The following is a 24,805-nucleotide window of genomic DNA, read 5'->3' as shown; positions in this document are numbered from 1 at the left end:
TGTGTGCGTCTGTGTGCGTCTGTGTGCATCTGTGTGCGTTTGACGGGTGAAATGACAGGGCTGTGGACGCTCATGGCTCGCGTACGGTCACGCCTGATGCCCTTGCGTTGAGTGGCGCTGACGGAAAGGCCTGTCTGCTAGTGCAGTCCCTTATTAAAGACTCCGGCGAGAGTGCGATGCGTCCCGGGTTTACTCAGGGCTGTGTTTAGGTCGGCTGCCGTAAATCAGGGGTGACGAGGTCGTTTTGCGAGGGTGTATTTTTATCGTCGGTCGTCTCCCGCAGTTTCTTGACTTTTTTCGCCGCTCCCGCTGAGCCCCCCCCCCCGGGCCTCAGAACCCCGGGGCGTTTGAAAAAAGAGGGAACGTTTCGGGGAGCGTCCCAGAGGCCTACGCCTCGCTGCGGTCGTCCAGGCCTCGGTCTGGGGTCGGCGGCCATTTTGGCTCCGCGAGCGGCGTCTCTTCCAGCTTGAAAGCGTTGCGTGAACGCGCTCGGTGTGGGGATAAGGGGGGGGGGGGGTTCTGGTTCAGTGCTGTATGCTGTATGTGGCGTCCAGACGGGCCGTCCGGGCCCGGGGAGGAGGGTAATTACAGCCTGGGACGGGGGGGGAGCGGGCCAGAGTCCGCCAACGCTCGGCGGGAGAAATGCGCTCCTGTGGCTTTCTCGGGTTCGAGCCGGAGAAGTGTCGCCGGCTGAGAGAGAGAGAGAGAGAGAGAGAGAGAGAGAGAGAGAGCGCGGAGCAGAGCAGAGAGAGAGAGAGAGAGAGCGCCGTGGAGCTCGGGGGCGAGGGTTTTCCAAAAAAAAAAGGAACGAGCCCAGTCTGAGCCAAATGTCATTACCAGCAGCGGCCACTCTGTAAGGAGAGCTTCTGGAGTGGAGTGGGTGGGTTTTCAGGCACTTTGACTGAAGTGTGTGTGTGTGTGTGTGTGTGTGTGTGTGTGTGCGTGCGTGCGTGTGTGAGAGAGAGAGAGAGACTATCTAGTAGTGGCTGAGTATGACAGAGCGTATGTGTGTCTATGCGTGTCTGTGTCTGCACGGATCTGTGTGTGTGTATGTGCGTGTGAGACACAACGACTGACAGGAGCGTGGTAAGACGGAGTGGGACAGTAGTGACTCATTAGGAGGGCTTGGCCCCCCCCCACGCACTCCCTACCTGCACGGACCGGGGCTGTTTGTGTGTGTGTTCTGTAGCGAGCGACGCTGATTGGCCATTGTTGCTGGAGATTACCACACATTGTTAATCTCTCTTCGTCTGCAGAGTGGGTCACGCTCGACCGAGCGCAGATACGTTGAGCAATTTGCACCTCCCTCTCTCCTGCGTGTGTGAGTGTGTGTGTGTGTGTGTGTGTGTGTGTGTGTGTGTGTGTGTGCTGCTAATCTACTCACTTTGTCTCCCTGACAAAGGCCTAATTCTGTTAGCTTACCCTTTAATCCTGTTATTTTTTTTTTTACCGTTTACTCTGTCTGCTCTCCAAAAACCTTACAGTGACATGGCGATACGTTTGAGAGGTTAATGTCTACCTGGTGATTGTGGCTACCTGCCCTACAGAATGCGATCTCTGTGTTAAAAAAGAGGCTCCCTGTTTCCCGTCTGCCTGCCATTGCTTTCTGTGGATGACAAAGGTGTGTCTGTCCTCTTCTCTCTCCTCTTGGTGTCTGTTTCCTAACTTTAGTGAGGGAGATGATGTAATCGCCATGGTTACGCGGCTTTCGTTTTTCTCCGGACTTTGCTCTGGTAATGCCGGCTGGTTCGGCGAACTCGATACGGCATCGCAAAAAAAAAAAAAAAAAAAAAAAGAACGATGATGGAAAAACCGCGGAGGACCAGAACTAAGCGAGCTTGACCCATTTTTTCCGCGTTTATGGCGGAAAAGGTTTATTGCGCTCACGGTATCGCTGACGTTTTGAAGTTTGAAGCCCTGTCTGTCAGCGACTGGCTCACGTGTGGGGAGAGCTGGGCTGCGCCCCTTATCCTAATGGAGGCTAACCCTCACCCTAACCCTAACCCTCACCCTCACCCTCACCCTAACCCTAACCCTAACCCTCACCCTCACCCTCACCCTAACCCTAACCCTAACCCTAACCCTAACCCTAACCCTAACCCTAACCCTCACCCTCACCCTAACCCAACCAACTAAGCGACTTGACCCATTTTTTCCGCGTTTATGCGAACAGGTTTATGCGCTCGCGTATCGCTGCGTTTGAAGTTTGAAGCCCTCGTCCTTCAGCGACGCTCACATGTGGAAGCTAGCTGCGCCCCTTACCTATGGAGCTAACCCTAAACATGTCCCATCAAAAGCAGCTGCCATGGCGGCCCTATGGGTGCCCATAGCTACTACTGGGATGTGTGTGTGTGTGTGTGTGTGTGCATATGTGCGTGCGTGTATATCTGTGTGTGTGTGTGTGTGCGCGCGCGCGCATGTGTATTATGTGTGATGTGTGTGTGCATACGTGTGTTATATGTAATGTGTAAATGTGTGTTATACATATGGTGTGTGTGTGTATATGTGTCTGTGTGTGTCTGTCTGTCTGTGTCTGTGTGTGTGGGGGGGTGTTTGTACAGCTGTAGGTTAGGGTCAGTAACAGAAGCCTCAGTGCCAGTATGAGTCTCTCACTCTCTCTCTCTCTCTTGCCCCCGAGTATTCCAGACTCTACATCCCAACGTAGTGGAGAGGATGTCTGAGTCTGAATGAGTCTTACTCTCAGTGAGTCTGAGTCTGAATGAGTCAGAATGAGTCTGAGTGAGTCTGAGTCTGAATGAGTCAGAATGAGTCTTAGTGAGTCTGAGTCTGAATGAGTCAGAATGAGTCTGAGTGAGTCTGAGTCTGAATGAGTCAGAATGAGTCTGAGTGAGTCTGAGTCTGAATGAGTCAGAATGAGTCTGAGTGAGTCTGAGTCTGAATGAGTCAGAGTGAGTCAGAGTGAGTCTGTGTCTGAATGAGTCAGAGTGAGTCAGAGTGAGTCAGAGTGAGTCAGAGTGAGTCTGAGTGAGTCTGAGTGAGTCTGAGTCAGAATGAGTCAGAATGAGTCAGAATGAGTCTAGGAGTCTGAGTCTGAATGAGTCAGAATGAGTCAGAATGAGTCAGAATGAGTCAGAATGAGTCTGAGTGAGTCTGAATCTGAGCAGGTCTTTGTCTGGGGGAGTCTTAGTTGAAGTCTGTGTGAACACGCATGTGTATATATTTTGGGGGGGGATAGGGTGGACCTTCATTTGAACTTGCCTTTGATGGGGGGGGGCATCCTGTAGTGCTGTATTGTCTGCCTCTGTCTGCGGGATATCCCTGTCTGTCTCTTTGTGCTCGGCGTTGGCCGCCCGACGGGGGGGGGGAGTGTGGGGGGGGGGGGCGGGGGGGGGGGTGGTCGGTTAAACTCTGGTTAGTGAGTGAAAAACACGCTGGCAGTTTAAATGTGTGAAACTGTAACTGGCTCCTGCCTGTTCTCTGACCCCCCCTCTACCCCCCCCGCTGCAGGACCGTGCCAGAGACAGCCTGGGGGAGCGAGAGCAGATCCGGTCGCAGATTCGGGAGCTGAGGAGCCAGCAGTCCCTGAGCAGAGAGCTCCAGCGCGCAGGTGAGTCGCCCGTCCGCTCGCCCGTAGCGCCGTTCGTTAGCGCCGTTCGTTAGCGGCTAGCCTGCCCGCCGTCCTTTACTTATTCATGTGCTCAGCGGGAGTCGTATTCAAAGGCTGTTTGCGTAACTGCTGCGGCTGTTCACTGAGGTGAAGTTGCCTGACTCAACGATACCACAGTGCAGAGCCCAGTGTGGGATTTGAGTGTGAAAGTTTTGGGGCTTCAAACCCATTTCTTTTAGCTGCACTGCTTCCTTCATTGTGATCAGTACTGAAGAAAGACTTACGGTTGTGCTCTGGTTGCTTTGTCACAGGCCAGTGGTAACCATCCCTGTTCCTGGAGATCTACCGTCCTGTAGGTTTTCACTCCAGCCCCAACAAAGCTGCACCTCATTCAACAGCTAGAGATCTTTGTTGAGCTACTAATTAGTAGAGTCAGGTGTGCTAAATTAGGGTGGAAACGAAATCCTATAAGGATGGTAGAGCAGCAGGAACAGGGTTGGTTAGCACTGGCATAGACAGTTTCTATCTGCAAAGCAAGGGAAACCAGTAGGGGGCGCTGTTTTGAATTGAAATGGTTTTGCCCTGTTCTGTGCTTCCAAGAGAACTGTACCCTGCGGGGACGAGAAAGAGGTAGAGGTAGACACACAGACACGCACACGCTCACTCAGTGTACTGTACAAATTCAAAGCTGTTCATTAGACTACCTGCTGTTTGCTCTAGCTGCAGGTGCCTTGTTTGGCCAGGTAAGCTGTAATACCTGTGACAATATTGACACTCGGCTTCCAGAGTATGACGTCTGACCGCGTGCCCAGCGTCCACTCAATGGCGCTCGCAGCCCGCTGAGCCGAACTCAATTTCCTCTTAACTGTGTGCAAAAATAGGGCCCTGCCAGTAAACCCGTTTTACCACCTCAGGGGTCAGGCTGAGTTTGAGAAGGGTTTCATTCACTCAGCTGTTATTTTCTACCGTTATGTTTAAAAAAAAAAAATTTTTTTAAACAGTTGTGGATTTTGTGTAATTGGGTGTTTGCTCAGTCACTTCATTCACCGGAGCTGCAAATTAAAAACAGACCTGAAAGTAAAAAAAGGGGCCAATAAAAGCGGAATGTTTTTGTGGCTGAATGTACAGACCCAGCCAAGGTTCTCTGGATCGGGAGAGAGAGAATGAAATTCGGGCAAAATAAATAAACAAGAACGTGTGTGTGTGTGTGTTTTTTTTTTTGGTTTTCATTGCGGCAGACTGATTTTAAATATGCCATGTTTCAAAAGCTGTTAGGGGTGCCCAGCAGATTAGAGGAGACTGTGGAAAACCATGCAGAAACCTGGTGGTCCAAATTTCTTCAGAGCTCCAAAGCCCCCAAGCCTGTACTTTAACCGTTTGAACCAGGTGTAAGATCACAAACGTGTGATTAGAACGCTCTTAACTGGAACATTCTAATGCTGATGTCACAATCGCTACTGGGGACTGACAGCAAGTGACTGAGTTCTTGAACACTGCCTTTAGGACTTTGTAGAGAACATTCCGAAAAGCCTGCTTTCTTCCAAAAAAAAAGTGGTTAAAGCCTGGGTGTTCTTAGAGGTCAGAACAGGAGCACACACTGAGCTCTGAGTGAACTCTTTGGCCAGTCAGTCTGTGTGTGTGTGTGTGTGTGGCAGCGGAGCGTACTGCAGGGTTCACCTCAGTCCCTCCAGTGTGTTAGTTCAGTTTGTGGCTTCTCTTTTTGTGGGTTTCCTGCCCTTCATGCATGTTTTTGGAAGCCATCTGGGACGTATTACTTCCCCCCCCCCTCACCTAAAGTGGCCCCCAAATAGAACATCAGCTACCACTTTCTCGCCCTCCCAAAAATACACCGTCCCGTCCCCTGTCCCCCCGGCTTGTCCTCCTCCGCCCTGCAGTTTGGGGCGGCTGGTGCGATGCTCGGGCCGCTGCTGAATTCTGGGAACCCGCTCTTTGTTACGGACCCCGAGCGTGCAGAAAAGGGACACAGGAAGTCCGTGGCTGGGACAGGATGGTGGGGTGGTGGAGGGGGGGTCAGAACGGGAGTGGGCGTTTCTGACAGAGATCCAAGGAGAAGGCCGGGTAAAAAAAAAAGCACGAGAGGGAGGGAGGAAAGAAAGAAAAGAAAGGATGAAAGGAGGGCGCTTTGGTGGGGTGGGGGTGGGGGGTGGGGGGGGCGCACAGTCTCGCCAGCGTGCCACAGCTGGAATAGAAGGCCTTGATTTGGGGAAACCGCTCGTTTGGGGTCGGTCGCTGGAATGTGTGATGTAGGCGAAATTCCTCAGGGAGTGTAGTTTTGAGCCCAGGCTCCTGGCTGCGTTTCGGGGTTTTTTTGTTTGTGTTGTCGTAGGCAGAGGAGGTTGTATGTGCAGCATGCAAACACGGATTTGACCCACTCATTTGCATTATTCAAAGTTTCCTTTCTTTTTTTTTGCTGTGAGAGCTTACCCAGAATTCCCCCCACAACAGGCGACGGAGAACACAATGAAGAGAGCGTCAGGCACTGATATAACCAACCCAAAACCCCATGTGGTCAGAACGTCATAACACTACAAATTGCAATTTGGCCCATTAGCTGATTCGTTTAGCCAACGTGGGATACAGGAGTCGCGTTTAAAATGACTGAAAGCCTCACTAGAGATGAGCGAGACTGCAGTCAAATCACTGATGGAGAGTGGATTTCCGCCGTCCTTCAGTGGTAACCAAAGCGGCCGAAATGCCAGTCAAATCTGGGAGAGTGGAGTGAGACCCTGTTTGCATTTTCCCCCTGTGGTCAGACGGCCTCCCGGCTGTTGCATGCGGCTCCACCTGTCTTTCCCCCCTAGCCCCAACGCTGTCTACCGTGGAGCTAGCGTGTGTTAAGCCTGAGAGTGTGTGAGTGTATGTGTGTGTGTGAGTGTGTGTGTGAGTGCATGTGCCTGTGCATGTGTGTGAGTGTGTGTGTGAGAGTATGTTAATTAGTGTGTGTGTGTGTGTTAGTGTCTGCCTGTGTGTGTGTGTGTGTATGTGTGTGTGCGTTTGTTAGTGTTTGTGCGTGAGTGTGTGTGTGTGTATGTGTGTGTGAGAGTGAGTGTGTGTGTGAGAGTGTGAGTGTGTGTGTGAGTGAGTGAGTGTGTGTGTGTGTGCTTGTGTGTGAGTGAGTGTGTGTGTGAGAGTGTGTGTGTGAGTGTGTGTGCGTGTGTGTGTGTGTGTGTGTGTGTGTGTGTGAGAGTGTGTGTGTGTGCGAGAGCGTGTGTGTGTGTGTGAGGGAGGGACAGGCCCAGGGAGGGGAGGAAGTGGGCAGCAGTGTTTGGAGTGTGGTTTCCTGAGGGAGAGGGTGGAATGAGGGAGTTTTGGGGAGCGGGCGGATCCGTTAAGGGTGTCATACTGTCTCATGCCCCCCCCCCCTCACTTCCTGTGTCCGCTTAACACTTCCTGCCCCTTGTCCGCTTTCTTTCTGCATCTGGACGAGGCGTCATGGAGAGGCCACCTTGAGGAAACACCCTCCCCTCCAGCACACACACACACACACACACACACACACAGATCCAGACACACACAGACACACATACACATACATGCAGACACACACAGGCACACATGCACATACATACACACACACACACACACACACACACACATACATACAGACACACACACACACACACAGATACAGACACACACAGGCACACATGCACATACATACACACACACAGACTTACACAGATACAGACACACACAGATACACACACACACACACACACACACACACAGATACAGACACACACAGACACACACACACACACACACACACACACACACACACAGATACAGACACACACAGATACACACACACACACACAGATACAGACACACACGCAGATGCGCATGCACATACATACACACACACAAACACACACACACACACACAGATACAGACACACACACAGACGCACATGCACATACATACGCGTACAATCACTCGCACACTCACTCTCTCTCACACACACACACACACACATACATGCACTCTCTCACACACACACACACACACATACATGTACTCTCTCACTCACACACACACGCACACACCCTGCTAAGCCGTTATCCCCCCATCGAGACTGAGCACATATAACCGAGGTCCTGCTCAAACACTGGCCTGGGAAACCATTCATTTCCACTGTCAGTCAAGTTCAGCAGCAACGTGTGACCAGATGTGGCACAGGACCATGTGGTCTGGTGATTGAACGTCTTGAAAACACAATTATTATGTTGACCATAATAACTGCCTTTGATGTATCTGAGAAAATGTGCGTCTTGAGTGGTGTGTGTTTGCTCTTGGGCTGTCTTTCAGAAGTCACTCTCCCAAGAAGTTAGGTCTCTCTCTCTCTCTCTCTCTGTTTTAAGAGCGTGATCCTTTTTGCCGAAGCTGATTTTCCTGTTGTCGTTGAACAGTGAAAATAGGTTGGAAACGGACGCTTTATTTAGATGTGTTCTGGGGAGACGCAACGCAGAGCCGAGGGCGAAGTTTATTATAAACGCCGCTGGAATGTTTTTTTGCGTGCTCTCCCTTAAAGATCATGCCTTTATTTAGTTAGCTGGTTGAAGTTTTTGTTTAGTAACGAGACATCAGGGCCTTTTAAAGTCTCTGTTTCCAATAGCGCTTTTGCAGGGACAACCTACTTCCAGCCCCATGCTATAGGTGTGATGGTCTGAGTGAAATCAATTAAACCCCCCTCCACGGTCTACACACAGTGTTCTACCCCCACACGTGTGTCCTTGTGCTAGTGCTGTAGATGCAGGCTGTAGTCTAGTTCCTTTCAGGGACCCGTTGGCTACACATGCTAGCGTAGCCTAGCGGACTACAAACTCATTCCGGGGTGAGCAGCAGGGTTTGTGGTGAGCAGCAGGGTGAGCAGCAGGGTTTGTGGTGAGCATCAGGGTGAGCAGCAGGGTTTGTGGTAAGCAGCAGGGTGAGCATCAGGGTTTGTGGTGAGCAGCAGGGTGAGCAGCAGGGTTTGTGGTGAGCAGCAGGGTGAGCAGCAGGGTTTGTGATGAGCAGCAGGGTGAGCAGCAGGGTTTTTGGTGAGCAGCAGGGTGAGCAGCAGGGTTTTTGGTGAGCAGCAGGGTGAGCAGCAGGGTTTGTGGTGAGCAGCAGGGTGAGCAGCAGGGTTTGTGGTGAGCAGCAGGGTGAGCAGCAGGTTTTGTGGTGAGCAGTCCCCTGGTGGTGACGGTGTCGTCTGCTCTGTCCCAGACTCGAACTCAGGCATGGTGCTGGTCCTGGACACTCTGGGAAAGGAGGACACCCCCGCCCCCCTGATGGGGCGCCAGCGGCTGGATTCGGGCACCTCCGACTCAGACCTGGTGCCGCCCCAGCGGCAGCGGCTGGATTCTGGGGCTTCTGACCGGAGCTTGGGGTCCGTACCCCGACCCCGCCTGGATTCGGGTGCTTCAGAGCGCAGCCTGGGGTCCATACCCCGACCCCGGCTGGATTCTGGGGCTTCAGAGCGCAGCCTGGGGTCCGTACCCCGACCCCGCCTGGATTCGGGGGCTTCTGAGCAGAGCCTGGGTTTGGCCCCCCGGGGCCGGCTGGACTCCGCCGGCTCCCAGCCCCGCCCCAGGCAGAGGACCGACTCCGACGGGACGTCCGACGGCGGCCTGGGCCCGCTCCCGCGCCAGCGGTCCGGCTCCGGGGCGTCCGACGGGAGCTGGTCGTCGCGGAGACGGCTGGATTCGGGCACCTCGGACCTGAGCCGGGGCGTGTCCTCGTTCGGCCAGGCTGCCGTGGCGACGACGAGCAGCAGCTCCAGCACCGACTCGGACGCGGAGAGCGCTGAACTCGGGCCGGTCCCGCCCCCGGCCCCGCCCCCGGCCCCGCCCGGCGACGACAGCTCCACCACGGACACGGACCGCGAGCAGCCCGACGGGCCCGTCCTCTCCAGGAAGCTCCCCGGTTCCCGTGGCAACCTGATGAATGGCGGCTCGGAGCTGAGGGACGGCACGCAAGAGCAGAAGGTACGGCACTGCACCGTAGAAAGCGCACACTGCGCCTGTCACCACATTATTAACCATACAACAGGGTTCCCCGCCCTGATCCTGGAGATCTACTCTCCCAAAGGTTTTCACTGCAACCCTAACAAAGCCGCACCTCACTCAACAGCTAGAGATCTCACTGAGCTGCTAATTAGCAGAGTCAGGTCTGCCAAATTAGGGTTGAAATGACAAAGTCCTGTAGATCACGGCTTTCTTTATTGGTCATAGTTGACAGCAGGAGTCTGTTGGTTTTCATTGGTACTTGACACAATTGGCCAATCAGAGTGCCTGATTACACTCACCTCACCTGGTTTGTTTGGTCCAGACTGGTCGCTAATTTTAAGGTAGAAACCCTTCTGTCCACCTGGGCCAGCGTTGGGAACCCCTGTCACAGACGCACCGCTTCCATTTTCGTCTGTTGTCACCAGAGGGCGCCGTTGAGCTTCGACATTTTTCCACTGTTTGACTGCATTTGCGACTCTCCAGACACACAGATGGCTTGCGAGCCGGCTAACAAACTCCAGCGGCGCTTTGCTTCGGCCGCCGTTGCCCTGGCTACGGTGATAAACGCACCTGCCTGGAGCCCGGCCCTGTTACATGGGGCGCGGAGTTTGGTGCGCTCATGGATATTCGGAGGCATCCCAGACCCCTCGTGCGGCTCGTCGTTGCTATTTTTGCCTCTCCGATGGCCTCCTGCAGCTCTGCTTAGCCTCAGCGTGCGAACGGAGGAGCTCCTGAAAGCTCACGGGGGCCAATCAGAGGGCGGGGGGGGGGGGGGGGGGGGGAGATTGACGGGGGCCGCTGCCGTTCTGTTTACCAAATATTTTCTGGCCGGGGGGCTGTGGTTGCCACGGCGCTGCTCAGCGCTGGCGAGGGGAATCGTTTAAAAGGCCCGGCTGTGTGCATTACATCACCCGCCGTCCGTCTGTCCTTCTGTCCCGTCCGTCTGTCCGTCCCCTGGGCGTTGTTGCGTAACAGTCCCACAGCGTTCCCTGATTGGCCGAGGCGTGCCTGGCGGGTGCGGTTGTTGAGGTGCCCCAGGACCCTCCCTCCCCCGTGACACCCCACCGCTCCTCCGTACCCCACAGTCACCCTGTTCCTGCACAGTGACCCCCCCCCCTCCCCCCCCCCCCCTCCCCCCCCCCTGCGGGCTCTGTGATGATTAAAGGCCCTGCAGCCCTGGGCTGTGAGGGCCGGGGTGTCTGGTGATTTGTTTTGCTCTGTTAAATGCTGACGATGCTGTGCTGCAGTCGGCCGTTCGCCTGCCCCGTTTTATCTGATGCGGGGATTAGGGTGTGTGTCGCTGGAGTCCCTGGGATTGGGGTGAGTGTGGCTGATGTGGCTGATGTGGCTGATGTGTCGCTGTTTTGTGTTTCAGACCTCGCTGGGCAGAGACAGCCGCTTCGCTTCCCTACACAACGGCAGAGAGATCGGTGAGACACACACACACACACACACGCGCGCGCGCATACACGGCCATGCACACTCGCACACGCACACACACACACGCGCGCATACGCAACCGTGCACACACATACACACACGCCCATGCATAAACGCACAAACACAGCCATGCACACTCACACAAACACACACGACCGTGCACACACACTTACACATGCACATGCAGATAGCCATGCACACGCACACGGCCATGCGCACACACACACGCGCTCGCACACACACACACACGCACGCATACACGGCCATGCACACACACACACACACTCGAACATGCACACACACACACAAATGCACATACTCATGCACGTGCAGATAGCCATACAGATAGCCGTGCACACACACACGCACACGGCCATGCGCACACACACACACGCACACACATGCACACACAGACGCAGAGGATCATAAATGTGGATGAGCCTGCACATGCCTGTCCCCCAGGCCTCCCCAGAGTGGCCCCACTAATAGCAGCTCTGATGACGATGATGATAATGATGATGATGATGATGATGATGGTGACCTTCTGATATCGCCCCGGGGGTGAAGAGCTCTCGTTCCTCGCGAGTCGTGTTGCTCTGCCCTGCCCTGACCAGATAGCCGTGTCTGCGTGAACATGACCGTATAGGGACAGGGCCCTGCTGCCTCTGCCGCTCCACAGGGGCGTGGGGGGGGGGGAGAGACAGTGCACAGGGACCGTCCCGCTGCAGGATCCCTCTGTCCCCCCTGCCTCCCCCCCTCCCGTATTCGGGCTCTGCGGTCTGTCCCAGAGCAGGCCTGCTGGAGCGGACTGCCCCGTCTCCGGTAAACACCCACCCGTTGCCTAGCAACCGCTGCGGATTTTTTGCCTGAATATGGCAGAAAGGTCTGAGTGCACCTTACTCCCCCCCTCCCCTCCAGCGCCCCCACCCTCCTCCCCATCTTCTCTTTTTCTCTTTATGTGTTCTGTCCCTCTCCGGTCCTTCTGTGTCTTTCTTTTTTTTTTGTTTTGTTACCTTCTGCTCTTCCCTACCCCGAGCCAGACCTGCGTATAAAGCTTATTTTCCATAAGCTTATGTGTCTGGTGTTTACAGCTGTTAAAATCGCGTGGATGCTTTTGGACAAGCTGCTTTATATGAAGCTCTGGCTGTGGCTCTGGCTCTGCTGAAATAGCTCAGGTTTAGGGGGGTGGTGAATGTGGCTTTCTGGGGTGCAGCATCGCACTTAGCTGCACTAAGCTAAACCCCGACGGGGTCCTCTAGTGCGTTTATATTCAGGGCATATCAATCAGTCACTCAAACTATCTATCTATCTATCTATCAATCATCCCCCAGTCAGTCAGGCAGTCAGTATGTAAGTACGTACGTAAAAAAGTAAGTATGTAAAAGTAAGTGTAAGTACATAAAAGTAAGTTAAAAGTAGATCTTTATCATCCCCGATGGGCAATTTGACTAAGACAACAAAGGATCCAACAGCAGCCAAGAAGGGATAAAATGATTCAAAATAAAATAAAAAATGATATGATCAACAAAACTGACCAAAATCATAGGACAAACAAAAACAGCTGGTTAATGTTTGGATGCAATAAAATGGTCAGAATCTGCAAGTCTGACTTTTGGTAGAAGAATAAACTCAGATCTTAGCGTGCTTCAGGTGGGCAGGCCCTTTGATCTCCCTTGTTTTGAGGGAATGTTGAAATGACGGTTCGGAGAGCGTACTGGAGGGTGTGCTGTGATATAGCTGTGCTCTGATAGAGCTGTGCTGAGCTGTGCTGAACTGTGCTGTGCTGATCTGCACTGTGCTGAGCTGTGCTGTGCTCTGCTCTGATAGAGCTGATCTGCACTGTGCTGTACTGAGCTGTGCTGAACTGTGCTGTGCTGATCTGCACTGTGCTGAGCTGAGCGGTGCTGTGCTGTGCTCTGATAGAGCTGAGCGGTGCTGTGCTGTGCTCTGATAGAGCTGAGCTGTGCTGGGCTGGGCTGGGCTGTACTGAGCTGTGCTGAACTGTGCTGTGCTGATCTGCACTGCGCTGTGCTGAGCTGAGCTGTGCTGTGCAGTGCTGTACTGAGCTGTGCTGAACTGTGCTGTGCTGATCTGCGCTGTGCTGAGCTGAGCGGTGCTGGGCTGTGCTGAACTGTGCTGTGCTGATCTGCGCTGTGCTGAGCTGAGCGGTGCTGTGCAGTGCTGTGCAGTGCTGTGCTGGAGCTCTGTGTGTGGGCACTCGTGTCAGGAGAGCAGGAGAGGATGTTTACCCCTCAGCGAGAGAAGGGAACATCGCACCGGACGAGGGAAACGCCGAAACACTCAAGAAATCCTTTCAAGACTCAGAGTGGAGAAACAGAGAGAGAGAGTAGCAGAGGGAGTGGGAGAGGGGGAGGGGGAAGGAAGGAAGGGGAAAGGGAGGGCAGAGGAGAGCAAGCATTGAGGAGAGGAGCTGAGGGTGAAGCAGAGGGGCAGTGTGAGTGCTGTGTGCGTGTGTGTGTGTGTGTGTGGCTCTGATTTACTCTGTGCGTTTATGTTTTTTTTTTTTGTTTGTTTTGTCGCTTCTTCAGTGTCCAACAGGAAAGACCCGGCCCCCCCCCCCTCCTCCTCGCCCTCCCCCTTCACGCGGGCCAGCTCCGTGCGCGACCGCGTGCGGAAGTTCACCGAAAGGAGCCCCAGCAGCACCGGCGGCGGGGGGGCGCCCCTGAAGAGGGGGGGCGGCTCCCTCAGAAACGGGGTGTCCTCCCAGGCCGGCAGCCAGACTCCCGTCTCCAGGGCGACCAGGCTTTTTGGGGAGCCGGCGCGGGACGAGAGGCGAGAGGGGCTCACCGCCACCACCACCACCGCTGGTCCCCGGAGACCCCGCATCGGGTCTTACCCTTCCTCCTCCTCCTCCTCCTCCTCCTCCTCGTCTTCCTCAGAGAGCATCGAGGGTGTGCTCCAGGGACAGCCCGCCCAGCAGCAGCAGCAGCAGCAGCCTCCCCCCGCCAGCCAATCGCAGAGCTCGGTGGGCGGGGCCCCGGGCCGGGCTGAAAAGCCGGACCCCCCCTCTCCGGGCTCAGAGGACGAGCGCACCGCAGGCACAGGAGCAGCGGACAGCACCGCCACCGGCCAGGCAGAGGAAGAGGAAGACCGCGCCGACGACATGAAGACCTTCCTCACCATCGAGATCAAGGACGGGCGCAGCGGCGGCACCGTGGCGGCCCCCCGGGTCACCGCCAAGCCGCCGCAGCGCCGGTAGGTCAGCACCGACCAACTGGCGCGTGGGCGACAGTGGGGCAGTGTGTGGTAGAGTGTGGCTGCACAGGGTTAGAGTGGGTGCTGTGTGGCAGAGTGTGGTTAGTGTGTGTGTAGGTGTGTGTGTTAGAGTGTGTGTTGGTGTGTGTAATGTGTGTTGACGTGTGTGTGTTAGAGTGTGTGTTAGAGTGTGTGTGCACGTGTGTGTTAGAGTGTGTGTTAGTGTGTGTGCACGCGTAGCTTACCTGGCTTCTCTCTCAGAGGTACGAGGGAAGGCTCAGGTGTTGTGAGTTAGCGGTCGCTGTGTGAGTTAGCGGTCGCTGTGTGTCTTGCCTGCGGCGCTGTGTGTGTGCGCTAATGGGAAAGTCACCTTGTGACAGGTGCAGGGGGACCGGCACCCTGCAGACTGCCAGTGCGGAGTGTAATCATTAACGCGCAAAAATGAGTGTTTAATCGTCTGACCTGCTACCTGGTGTTTGCACACTGAAGGAGCCGTGAACAGTGAAATGCACACGTTCCTTTTAACACCCTAATCCGCTTCGCCGAAATTAAGGTAGCGGTTTTTTAAGGTAAAGCTCGCGAGTCTCTTGGGCCAGGATTGCTCATTTTTGTGCTTCTGAGTTTTAGTCGTGTTTTTCGGTTCACTGTGATTCCTCTACTCCGAGAACACCTGTGATTGACCACCTGAAGCACTTCCTTTTCTCGAATGAACATCAGCGCGCACCCTGACGCTTTACACCGTGCGTTCTGGGGCCCGATGACACCGCTCCGGTTTACGATCGATCCGCCTAACCCAAAGACGGGAGAGTAGGAGAGTCCCGTGTTTAGGACTCGAACCCGTGACCCTCGGGTGACTGTGCCTCGCGCGCCGGCGCTGGCTCGGTTCTCCCCTGGGGCTGACGTGACCGCGGTGGAAACTGTGAAAGAGATTCGCTGTCGCCGCACGCTCGGCTGGACCGACTGCTTTCGAGCAGCTCAACGGGAGCGTAGTAAAATCAGATCAGCGCTTCCCTGGGACAGCGCTGACAGCCGGGCGGGTGTCTGGGCTTGCAAGGGGGGTAAACGTGCGCCTTTTTCTTTTGGGCTTGTTAAACCCTCTGTAAAGGACTCAAGTCGTTTTCTAAACAGAAGTGCGGACCTGAGGCGATGGCGAACGAGCGAACGAACGAGCGAACGAACGAACGAACGAGCAAACGAACGAACGAACGAGCGAACGAGCGAACGAACGAACGAACGCTGCGGGCACCGTGCATCTTCGAGACGGAATCCCGAGATGCGGTTGCCCACGCGCGCGCAGCCATTGGCTCTCCCGTTCTCCCTTGAAGTGCGCAGCTCCTCTCTGACACGACGGTCCGATAGCGACGACGCTCGACGGCAGGCGACGCCCGAAAGCGAGTGTGAACGCCGCAGGGCTTTAGAACAGCGCTCTCTCTGGACAGCGCCCTCTCTGGACACCGCCGGGTTTGCGCTCTGATTTAAAGGCCCGTCTTCAGGGCGCTTCAGAATGGAGAATGAAGCCTTTGACTCGTTTTTTGGTTTTTTTTGTGTTCCCACGCCTCTCCGTATCTTAATTTCGGCGTTCCGGTCGGTACATCGCGCTTGTTTTGCGGAGGGCTTGTAAATATTTGCGGTCCGGCCCTGCTCCACCCCTGTATGGTAATTTCACCTTCGAACGCTTGCTGTAAACAGTGGACCTTTTGGGTGGGGGGTGGGGGGGTGGGGGGGGGGGAGGAATGCCTCAAGGGATTGTGGGTGAGGCGGTACACGGGGTCAGAACAGGCGATGGTGTCTCGGCCTGGTCGGAGGACTTCATTAGAACTCGCACAGTGACCCGACTGTGATAGAGGGCGTGGGTGTGTTCTGGGGGGGGGGGGGTGATGGGAGCAGGGAATGAAGAGGTGAATTTGGGGATTGGATGGGGGGGGGGCACGGCTTGTGTCACAATAGATCATTTATCTTGCGAGGTTTTGGACAGAAAATGCCACATTCCAGCAGAGCTGCAGTGTTCCCGTCCACAACAGATTGCGTCTGTGCGTCCGTGTGTTTTTCTCTTTCCACTCTCTCTGTCATCTTCATAACAAACACAGACCACGAGCCCCCTTCCCAGGACTTCTGAAGCTCTGACATTTTACCCCCCCTCCCCCCGGAGGGACCGACCGATTTGAGTTCAGATTCCCAGAGGAGTGAGTTTTGGAATTTCTCGGGACCAGCCCACACTGTCCTAATGAGCTGCCGTGTGATTGGCTTTCAGTGTTTGAGCTGACGTGCTGGATCTCCCCTCTGCGTTCTCCATCGAAAGACACTCCGCAGTTCACACACCCCAGCCTTCAGGAGCTGAGCTGCCAGGCCGAATGGCAGTTATGGCAGTTATGGCAGTTATGGCAGTTGGAGGGATAATTAAAGCTAAATCCAGTTAGCTACCTTTGATGGATGCTCTGCAGTTGACACACTGCAGCAAGGCAACGCAGCACACGCGTCGTGCTTTACTGATGAGAAAGATCACGGTGTGACGCTCTGAATATCGATTTTGTGACAGGATTAGTGTGTAGAGTCAGACACTGGAACATTGAAGTGCACTTTGAAGTGTTCTCAGATCCACAGAAATTAAGTTTGCCTGTAGATATCCCATCAACAGGACCGAGTGTAACTGGACTTTCTGATTGGCTTTCACTTAGGGTTGGACTTTGGGGTCATTATAAGCTTGGCATGCTGGGTTAGGTGTGTGTGTGTATGTGTGTGTCTGTGTGTGTGTTTGTGTGTGTCTGAGCACGTGTGTGTGTATGTGCGAGTGTGATAGTGTGCTGTGTGTGCATGTGGGTATGCTTGTGTGTGTGTGTGTGCGCGTGTGTGTGTGTGTGTGTGTGTAAGTACGGAGAGGGGGAAGGGTGATATGAACATGTTTACATCACCAGTGACAGATTCCTTCCCAGTGACTCAGTCATTAAACATGTGACTCTGCTCTTCATAACAGCAGCTTAACTTATTTAATTGAGTGATTGGCTCTGCAACATCCATATGAACATAAAGCCTGTGTATGTGTATTTATATTCATATATAAATTTGACTGTATACATATTGCATTTAATTGGTCTATGTGTAAATTCTTTCTCTCTTTCTCTCGAATGTTTTTTTCAAATTCAAAATGTATTATTGGCATGACAAGATATATCCTATGTTGCCAAAGCACAGAAAAGAACATGTACAATGGATCACATAAACCTAAATGTAGACATTAGGTGTACAGACCAATATAGGCTTGTCCTAATATGCTCACGCGGTCTCCCTCTCTCTCTCCCTCTCTCTCTCTCTCTCTCTCTCTCTCTCTCTCTCTCTCTCTGTATAGAACTGACCCTGGGCCTGAGGGCAACGCCATTCAAGATATCCTCTTCCAGCCTTTCATCTGGCTCCTCCTTCAAGGTACGCCCCAGCTTTTCTCCCTGTCAGTCACAGCATCGACAGTAATGACCGGGACGGAGTGCTCATTACTGCATGATAACAAAGAATGGAGTGACAGGGCCTAGTCTGTTTAATCCCACCTCCCACGGGCAGGGAGTGTTGGCTGAATCCTCAAGTACTGAGCTAGTGAAGCTCAGGCTTTTATGACATCACAAGTCTAACGGAAGCAGTGAGGTACAGGCTGCTGTGACATCACAAAGCTGACCGAGCTGCTGTAAGTGTGGGCTGCTGTGATGTCACAATGAGGCACCCTGTAATCAGTAGGCAGATGTACTCTGACGAGACCTTGAGGATGACAGGTGCACTGCATACAGCGGAGCCAGGGAAACAGGTGTCATTGCAAACAGACAGGAGTAAATTATGCAAGTTAATGATGCTGTGGTCTCGGGTAGACGACAGCACAGGCACATGCCTTAAAGTCAGTCTGGGGTTTTAACCCTTTAAGGTGTGAGATCACAAATGTGTGATCAGAGTGTTCTTAACTGAACGTTCTAACGCTGATGTCACAATCGCTGCTGGCAGCTGAAAGCAACAGAGTTCTAGTACACCGACTTGGAACTCTGAAAAAAGCATTCCAAACAGCCAACTCTTCAAAAGGTTTGTTTAAGTTTAAGGATGCTTCTCTCAAGGGCTATTAAAAATAGTACAGTGAACACCCCCCCCCCCCCCCTTGCGTGCTCTTGTTGCGATTTCCTCTGCCATTTGTCTTGAGTCGGTTTGGAGCGGCTGACACTGTTTTCGCCGCGCGTACAGGAGGCATGCGGTGTCGCTGCAGTGGTGATGTATCCCCGGTCTGTGCACGTGTCACAGGCCCCAGGGCGAGCGAGAGAGAGAGCGGAGGGTGGCCTAGTGTTTATCCAACAGAGACGGGGTAGCCGGTCGGCTCTCTCCTTATAGGGTAATCCACTCAGAGAAGGGGAGGAGCCAGGGAGGGGGAGGGGGGGGGGGGGTGGTGGCACGTGCTGTTTCTCCTGGGGTAAACACAGCGTCTTTCTCCGATTCCCATCTCAGCCCATCTCCTGACATCTTTTTTTTTAAAAGGAGGGAGTTCTGAAAGGATTAGTAGTGTCTCTGGAAGGTTAAATGGATGCTCTGTGGCTGGTTCGAGGGTGGAATCTCATCCCACTCCCCCCCCCCCCCCCCCATCCCCCTCCCACCTTCTTTTTTTCCACTGCTTGTTCTGTTCTTTTGTTCTGTTTAACTCCATATTCATGGCCCCTCCCCATCTGGTCTCTCTGGGGGGGGGGGAAATTTCCATCTGGGATTCCTCTGGGACAAGCATCTCGTCCCGGGACGCCTCCCGACTCTGCCCACACCGGGGGGGCGTCGTGCGAAAGCAATGGCCTTACCCCTGCTCCCCCCAAAGTCCCGAGCACCCCTTAATCTGTCCCAGTGGGGCCGCAGTCCTTCTTTAAACCAGCAGAACTCTTACGACCTTTGAGTCAGTTTGTAAGTTCAGTCAGGGGGTCGAAAGAATGACCAACCAGGACCAGGACCATCTGCGGTCCTTAGAACAGTGGTGTGTAAACCAAAATCATCGCATGGCCCCGCCCACCTCTCCCTAACACACCGGCTACCTGTGGGAGCTCCCATTTCCCCCAGTTTTATATATCCGCGTTTCGCTGCGAGTGGCTACGCAGTGGCTGAACCCTGAGAAGCTGGGTGGTATGAGGCAGACTATGCAGATGAACCAGCCGTATGGAGGTGTGTGTGCGTGCATGCGGGTCTGCTTGTGTGCGTGTGTGTGTGCATGTGGGTGTGGGTGTCCATGTGTGCTACAGCACTACATGTAACTGTACGTAGGCACAGGGGTTTGTAATGTAATACTTTGTGTGAGCTCTAAGAAGCTATGCGATACTAGGCAGGCTATGCAAATGAACCGGCCGTATGGAGGAAGGTCACATGACCGAAGCTCGGTCTGCCGGTTTTGCACGTTGCTCAGCCTGCGTCGGACCCAGCGTCGTGTCCAGTGTGCCCTGTGCAAGCCGCTGTGCTGGCTTTCGTTTCTCTCACGCGTGTCGGTGGACGCGCCCTTCCCCGGTCCTGTTTAGCATAAATATTTACGTTGCGCTGCTGTGCGTGCTGTAGCTGTATGAGCTGTAAGCGTGTTTGTTTTGCGGTTGTTCTCCTGCTGTTGACAGAGAGCTGTGAGAGGGCCTGGCCCCCCCGGGGGGGTAGCGTAGCCCGCGGCCGTCTCTTTCTGTTTTGGGTCTCGTTCCCGTAGCGCGTGCGTCAGAGGCGCGGTCCCGGGTGTGCAGGCGAGGGGAGGGGCCGGGTCGCACCCGAGCTCCGGTATTTACGGTTCGCGTTATCTCTCTCTGCCGATCTCTGGGGGGGGGGAGGGTGTTTTTGTGAAGATGGCGTCGTTGCGCCGGGTTTCCTGTCTGATCTCACGGGGTGGTCTCGCACCCAAGCTCAGCTCCCCTCTGGTGGTCCCGCTCTGAGCTGTGACCCCCCCCCCCCCACCCCCTTTACCCCCCACCCCGGAGGGTGAGATTTGTGGTTGTCAAGGGCTTCTGTTCCCCCTTGCGATTCAAATTCAAATAAGCTTTATTGACGCACGGAACGCGCGACGTGACCAAATGCAGTGAAGAGGAAATCGATTATGGTAATTATGGCGTGGTTGACGGAAAACGTGCCGTCCTATAAGCAGCAAGGACTCATCTCTGTGCTGTGCGTGCATTTGTGTGTGTGCGTGTGTGTGCGTGTGTATGTGTGTGTGTGTTTGTGTGTGTGCGTGCATGTGCCGAATTTTCATATGCACATCTAGCAGTTTGTGTGTCTTGTCGGTATTTGCATGTGTGTGCAGTTAGGGAGAGAGCGAGGGAGAGAGAGGGAGAGAGAGAGAGAGAGAGGAGAGAGAGAGCGAGGGAGAGAGGAGAGGAGAGATCATGATAGGACAGAGACCCCTGATCTAATGAGAATATTGCTCTGACACAGACAGCATACCCCATAAACCGGGGCTGCCCATCCTCCGCTGTCCCGCGACTACCATGCGCTACCCCGGGTGCTTGGATGTTACGCGCGGGAGTCCCGTAGGGACAGACCTGGGCAGCGTGACCCAACGAGATCTTATGGAGTACGAGCAGAGACGGTGGGACCGAGCGTTCCCCTCAAACAGAGACGAATGGACTGAGAAGGAGGGGGCAGAGGTTCCTGAGACGGAGAGAGACTTGCAAAAGAGTAGAGAGAGGAGAGAGAGAGAGAGAAAGAGAGAGAGAGAAAGAGAGAGAGACTGATAAAAAAAAGACGTGGAATGATGGACAGAAGGTTGACTGTCATGTTTGTGCGCTATTTTTATTTATTTATTTTTTTTAATGGGGGGGGGTCATTGAGGCCACAGCTGTGGGAGCTCAACACCGCCATCACTAGGGAATAAATAACCACTGCGTGGGGGGGGCTGGCGGATGCTTCACTCGGCTGCTCTTTTGCTGGGGGGGGGGCGGGGGTCTGGGATTACCGGCGCACCGTCAGTCAGACCTGCTTCCTCGCAAACGGCGACTTTTTTCCACGGCGACAGACACGGCCGGTCCTGTCTGGCCTGCGTCCCAGGCACGTACATCTCTCCCTCAGATCAGTCCCAGGGCGTGCACCCAACATCCAGTTTACTGTTTACAAATTTCGGTGCTTAGCAGACGCTCTTATCCGGAGTGGTACAGCGTCAGGAGAGAACGTTCAACACCGACCGGGTGAATGATTAACCTCCCAGTGCCGTGAAAACAGTGCGTGCACAGACGGTAAGGAGTGGACTACAGAACATACATATACGCTTAGTGCTAAGCAAAAAGCTAAGTATACATCCAAGTTAATGCTAAGCAACCAGTAAGGGTGCATCATAGTATCATAACACAGTAGGCCAGTGTTGAGTTGAGTTCCATTACGGAAGGTAAAGGACTGTGGAGGTATTGGAGGGATCTTGTTGTACCTGCAGCAGGTCTTTTCCTAAATGCTCAGGCAGCTGAACCTCTCGTACTGGTGCTCCACAGCAAAAGGGGCGTGTCCTTATGGCTGTTTTGCGCTGTGATAGGCTGACCTGTCAAAGATGCCATGTGCTCTTTAAACATTAAGGCCTGCTGTAAACCTTCAAGGAGATGGTTCCAGTCTTGCTGTGTACTGGTTTAATCACACACTGATATGTGCTGTTGTTCTTATCGCTAAGGTACCAAAGGGTCTGGTTTGACATTTCTGATCTGAATGCTCTCCGTAATATCCAGGGTAGGTCCTGTGACCAGAAGGCCTGGAACACTTTTAATTTTTTTTACTCAGCTGATAATCGCTGTGATTATTTAATAGAGCAGTCATGATTAGACGCCTCGAATGGCAGCACGCTTCGGTATTCAGCGCGTGAAACACCAGCCCGCCCTTCAGCGTACGTGCCTGTCGTTTCGAACGCCGGGGGCTTGTTTGTGTCGTGTCCTGCGTGCTGCTGCTGCCGTTATTTTCAGATCCTCTTGGAAATAACTGGCTGGAATATCTGCCAGGGGGTTAGATCTGCCAGACGAGATAGGACACACACGTACACACAAACACACACACACACACACACACACACAGAAATGTGAACGACGAGCACTCACTGACCCCGACACAGTGTGACCACTCTTATCACCAAACCCCCCCCCCCCCCCCCCACGTACCCATCCATGACCCTTTCTCCCCTTGAACACCCTCTGCTGCGCTCTGTGGGCTGTTCCAGCAGACACACCACGCCCCCCCCCCACACACACACACACACACACACACCGGAGTCACAAGGTGTAGCAGCAGGGACACCTGCTGTAGGGGTACGTGGGATATTACTGAAAACACTCACAGGACACTGTGCGCTCAAACACACTGTGTGCTCACCACACACACAGGCACACACACACACACACACACGCAAGCACACACACACCATAGACACACACACACGCACATGCACACACATACACACACACACACACACACGCACACACACCACACACACACTCACGCACACACATGCAGGCACACACACACACACACACACACACACACACACAGCACACACACTCAGCCAACAGCGCACACCACACACCACACACACACACCACACACACAGACACACACACACCGCACACACACACCACACAACGCCACCAACGCACACAACACACACCCACGCGAACGATCCGACCCGTGAAGCTGGACTCGTATCCCATCAGGGAGCGTCGGCCCGTCTCCCGGCCTGGAAGCCGATGCCAGTTTTCCTCTTTCCAGGAATCCTGTCGGAATCTTCTGCAGGAACGCCATCATTGCCTTTTTCTGATAGTGCTGTGGTTAGGACGGCTCTCTCCCTGACCCAGAATGCACTGTGACCCCCCCCTCCCCCCCACTGTTGCCCCGTGTGCACTCTCTCACCCCTGCCCCCTCCCCCTCCCCCCCCCCCTTCATAATCTGCTGCTCGACGGGAGCAATAGAAAAGATTGGGAAGCGCTTCAGAGCCCCCTCTGTGTGTGAGTGAGGTGTGAAGGACAGAGGCTCTAAATAGAAGTCTGTGCGTTGGGTGGGGGGGGGGGCAGGTTTGGAATTGTTGCCACTGAAATTTCCCCCCCTTTGGCCCCTGCCAGGTCCCCAGCCTGGCGCTGTGGAATAACAGCTGGTCCCGTGATTTACGGGCGTGACTGTGGGCAGCACCTGAAGCGCCATCGGGGGGGTGGGGGGAGGCTGGGGCATCGCTGCCCTGGAAACAGGTTTGCTGTGATTGGCTGGCAGGATGGGGGGGGGGGGGGGGGAGTGAACTGAAGTGGGGGTCTGCTGTGATTGGCTGGCGGATGGGGGGGAGGAGTGAACTGAAGTGGGGGGGTTTTGGGGAGGGTATAAAGAGCGAGTCTCATTCCCCGAGGTCTCGAGAGTGAGCTGAAGGGGGGGGCGGAGAACAGCCGCGTTAAAAAACGAGCAGCTTGTCCCGTGGACCGCTGACCGCCCGCGTAGGACCGCCTCAGAAAGGGGTGCAGAGAGGGGTGCAGACGCAGACCGCCCCGGCCGAGGAGCTCGCCCCGCCGCTCTCTTTTCGTCGTTTTTGCGGGGGTCGGGGCGGGGGGGGTCAGTGTTGGAGTGTCTGTGCGGAGCGGCCGCCATGCCGGGCGTGCACCTGGACTTCCTGTCCGCCGCGGAGGCCCCGGAGGGTCCCGCGGAGGCCCTGGGGAGCCCCGACAGCGGCTGCGCGGAGTCCGGGCTGGAGGCCGTGATCGGGGACCTCCTGGCGCAGGAGGAGGAGGTGGGGGAGGAGGAGGTGGGGCTGGCGGAAGGGGAGGAGGTGGAGGAGCAGCAGGAGGAGGAGGCGCGGGAGGGCGTGGCCGGGCTCCGGGCCATGGAGCGCCTCCTCCGCTGCGCGGTGGCGGAGGTGCACGGGGACCTGCAGGTGTTCGGGAGGCGCGTGGACGCGCGGCTGGAGGAGGCGGCGGCCCGCGTGGCCCCGCTGGCCCTCGCCGTGGAGGAGCTCCTGGAGGAGAACCTGCGGCTGCGCACCCAGCAGGAGCGGCTCGCCCGCCAGGTGGAGGCGCTGTGCCAGGCACTGGGCCTCCCCGAGTCGCCCGCCGCCCCGCCCGCCCCCGCCGCCGCCCCTGCCCTCACCCCCGCCCCTGCCGCCGCCCCTGCCCTCACCCCGCCCCTGCCCCCGCCCGGTCCCCCACCCCCCCGCCTTCGCCACCCGCCGCTCGTTGTCCACCCCGTCGCTGCTCGGGTCCTACGCGCATAGCAACAGCACGGTACGTCCCCATCCCCCTCGCCCTTCATCTGTATTACCATCATCATCATCATCATCACCTTCTCACTCGGCCGCTTCGTCCTCCGTTCAGCGTTTCCATGTTAACACCCTAACTCCTCCTCTTCCTCGTGCTTCCTCTTCTCTGTAGTCCTGGCCGTCCCCCCGTCGCACAGCGTTTGACCTTCAGTTACCCAGCGATGTGTCCATTAGGAGCGAGGAGTGGTTGGGTAGAGGGCCTCAGTTTGTGCAGAGTCAGGGGGGAGCTTAGTTCTGTATGTCTGTGTGTGCTCCGGGTCTGTTTTGACAGCCAAACCTGGTGGTTTGCCAAAGCTGTGACATTTGCTATTGCCTGATACACTGAACATTGCGTCTGTGTTTATACG

General features: G+C 54.9%; 2 protein-coding genes across 2 annotated transcripts in view; both read left to right on the top strand.

Annotated features, from left to right (window-relative positions):
* Nucleotides 1–24,805, top strand: part of LOC135233706 (smoothelin-like) — a 72,145-nt gene that overhangs the window by 34,101 nt on the left and 13,239 nt on the right. Inside the window, exons 6-10 of the mRNA XM_064297506.1 lie at nucleotides 3,469–3,568; nucleotides 8,799–9,559; nucleotides 10,956–11,010; nucleotides 13,570–14,236; nucleotides 17,395–17,653. Of these exons, the coding sequence (XP_064153576.1) occupies nucleotides 3,469–3,568; nucleotides 8,799–9,559; nucleotides 10,956–11,010; nucleotides 13,570–14,236; nucleotides 17,395–17,653 (1,842 nt within the window). The remainder of the gene's footprint in view (nucleotides 1–3,468; nucleotides 3,569–8,798; nucleotides 9,560–10,955; nucleotides 11,011–13,569; nucleotides 14,237–17,394; nucleotides 17,654–24,805) is intronic.
* Nucleotides 23,550–24,413, top strand: LOC135233675 (smoothelin-like protein 2). The gene has a single exon (XM_064297479.1). It carries the CDS (start codon nucleotides 23,793–23,795, stop codon nucleotides 24,411–24,413), a length of 621 nt encoding a protein of 206 aa, XP_064153549.1. The 5' UTR covers nucleotides 23,550–23,792.

This window comes from Anguilla rostrata, chromosome 10 (genome assembly GCF_018555375.3).
Source record: "Anguilla rostrata isolate EN2019 chromosome 10, ASM1855537v3, whole genome shotgun sequence".
Classification (NCBI taxonomy): domain Eukaryota; kingdom Metazoa; phylum Chordata; class Actinopteri; order Anguilliformes; family Anguillidae; genus Anguilla; species Anguilla rostrata.
The sequence above is the reverse complement of the archived record's forward strand: the minus strand, read 5'-3'. Positions and strand labels throughout refer to the sequence as shown.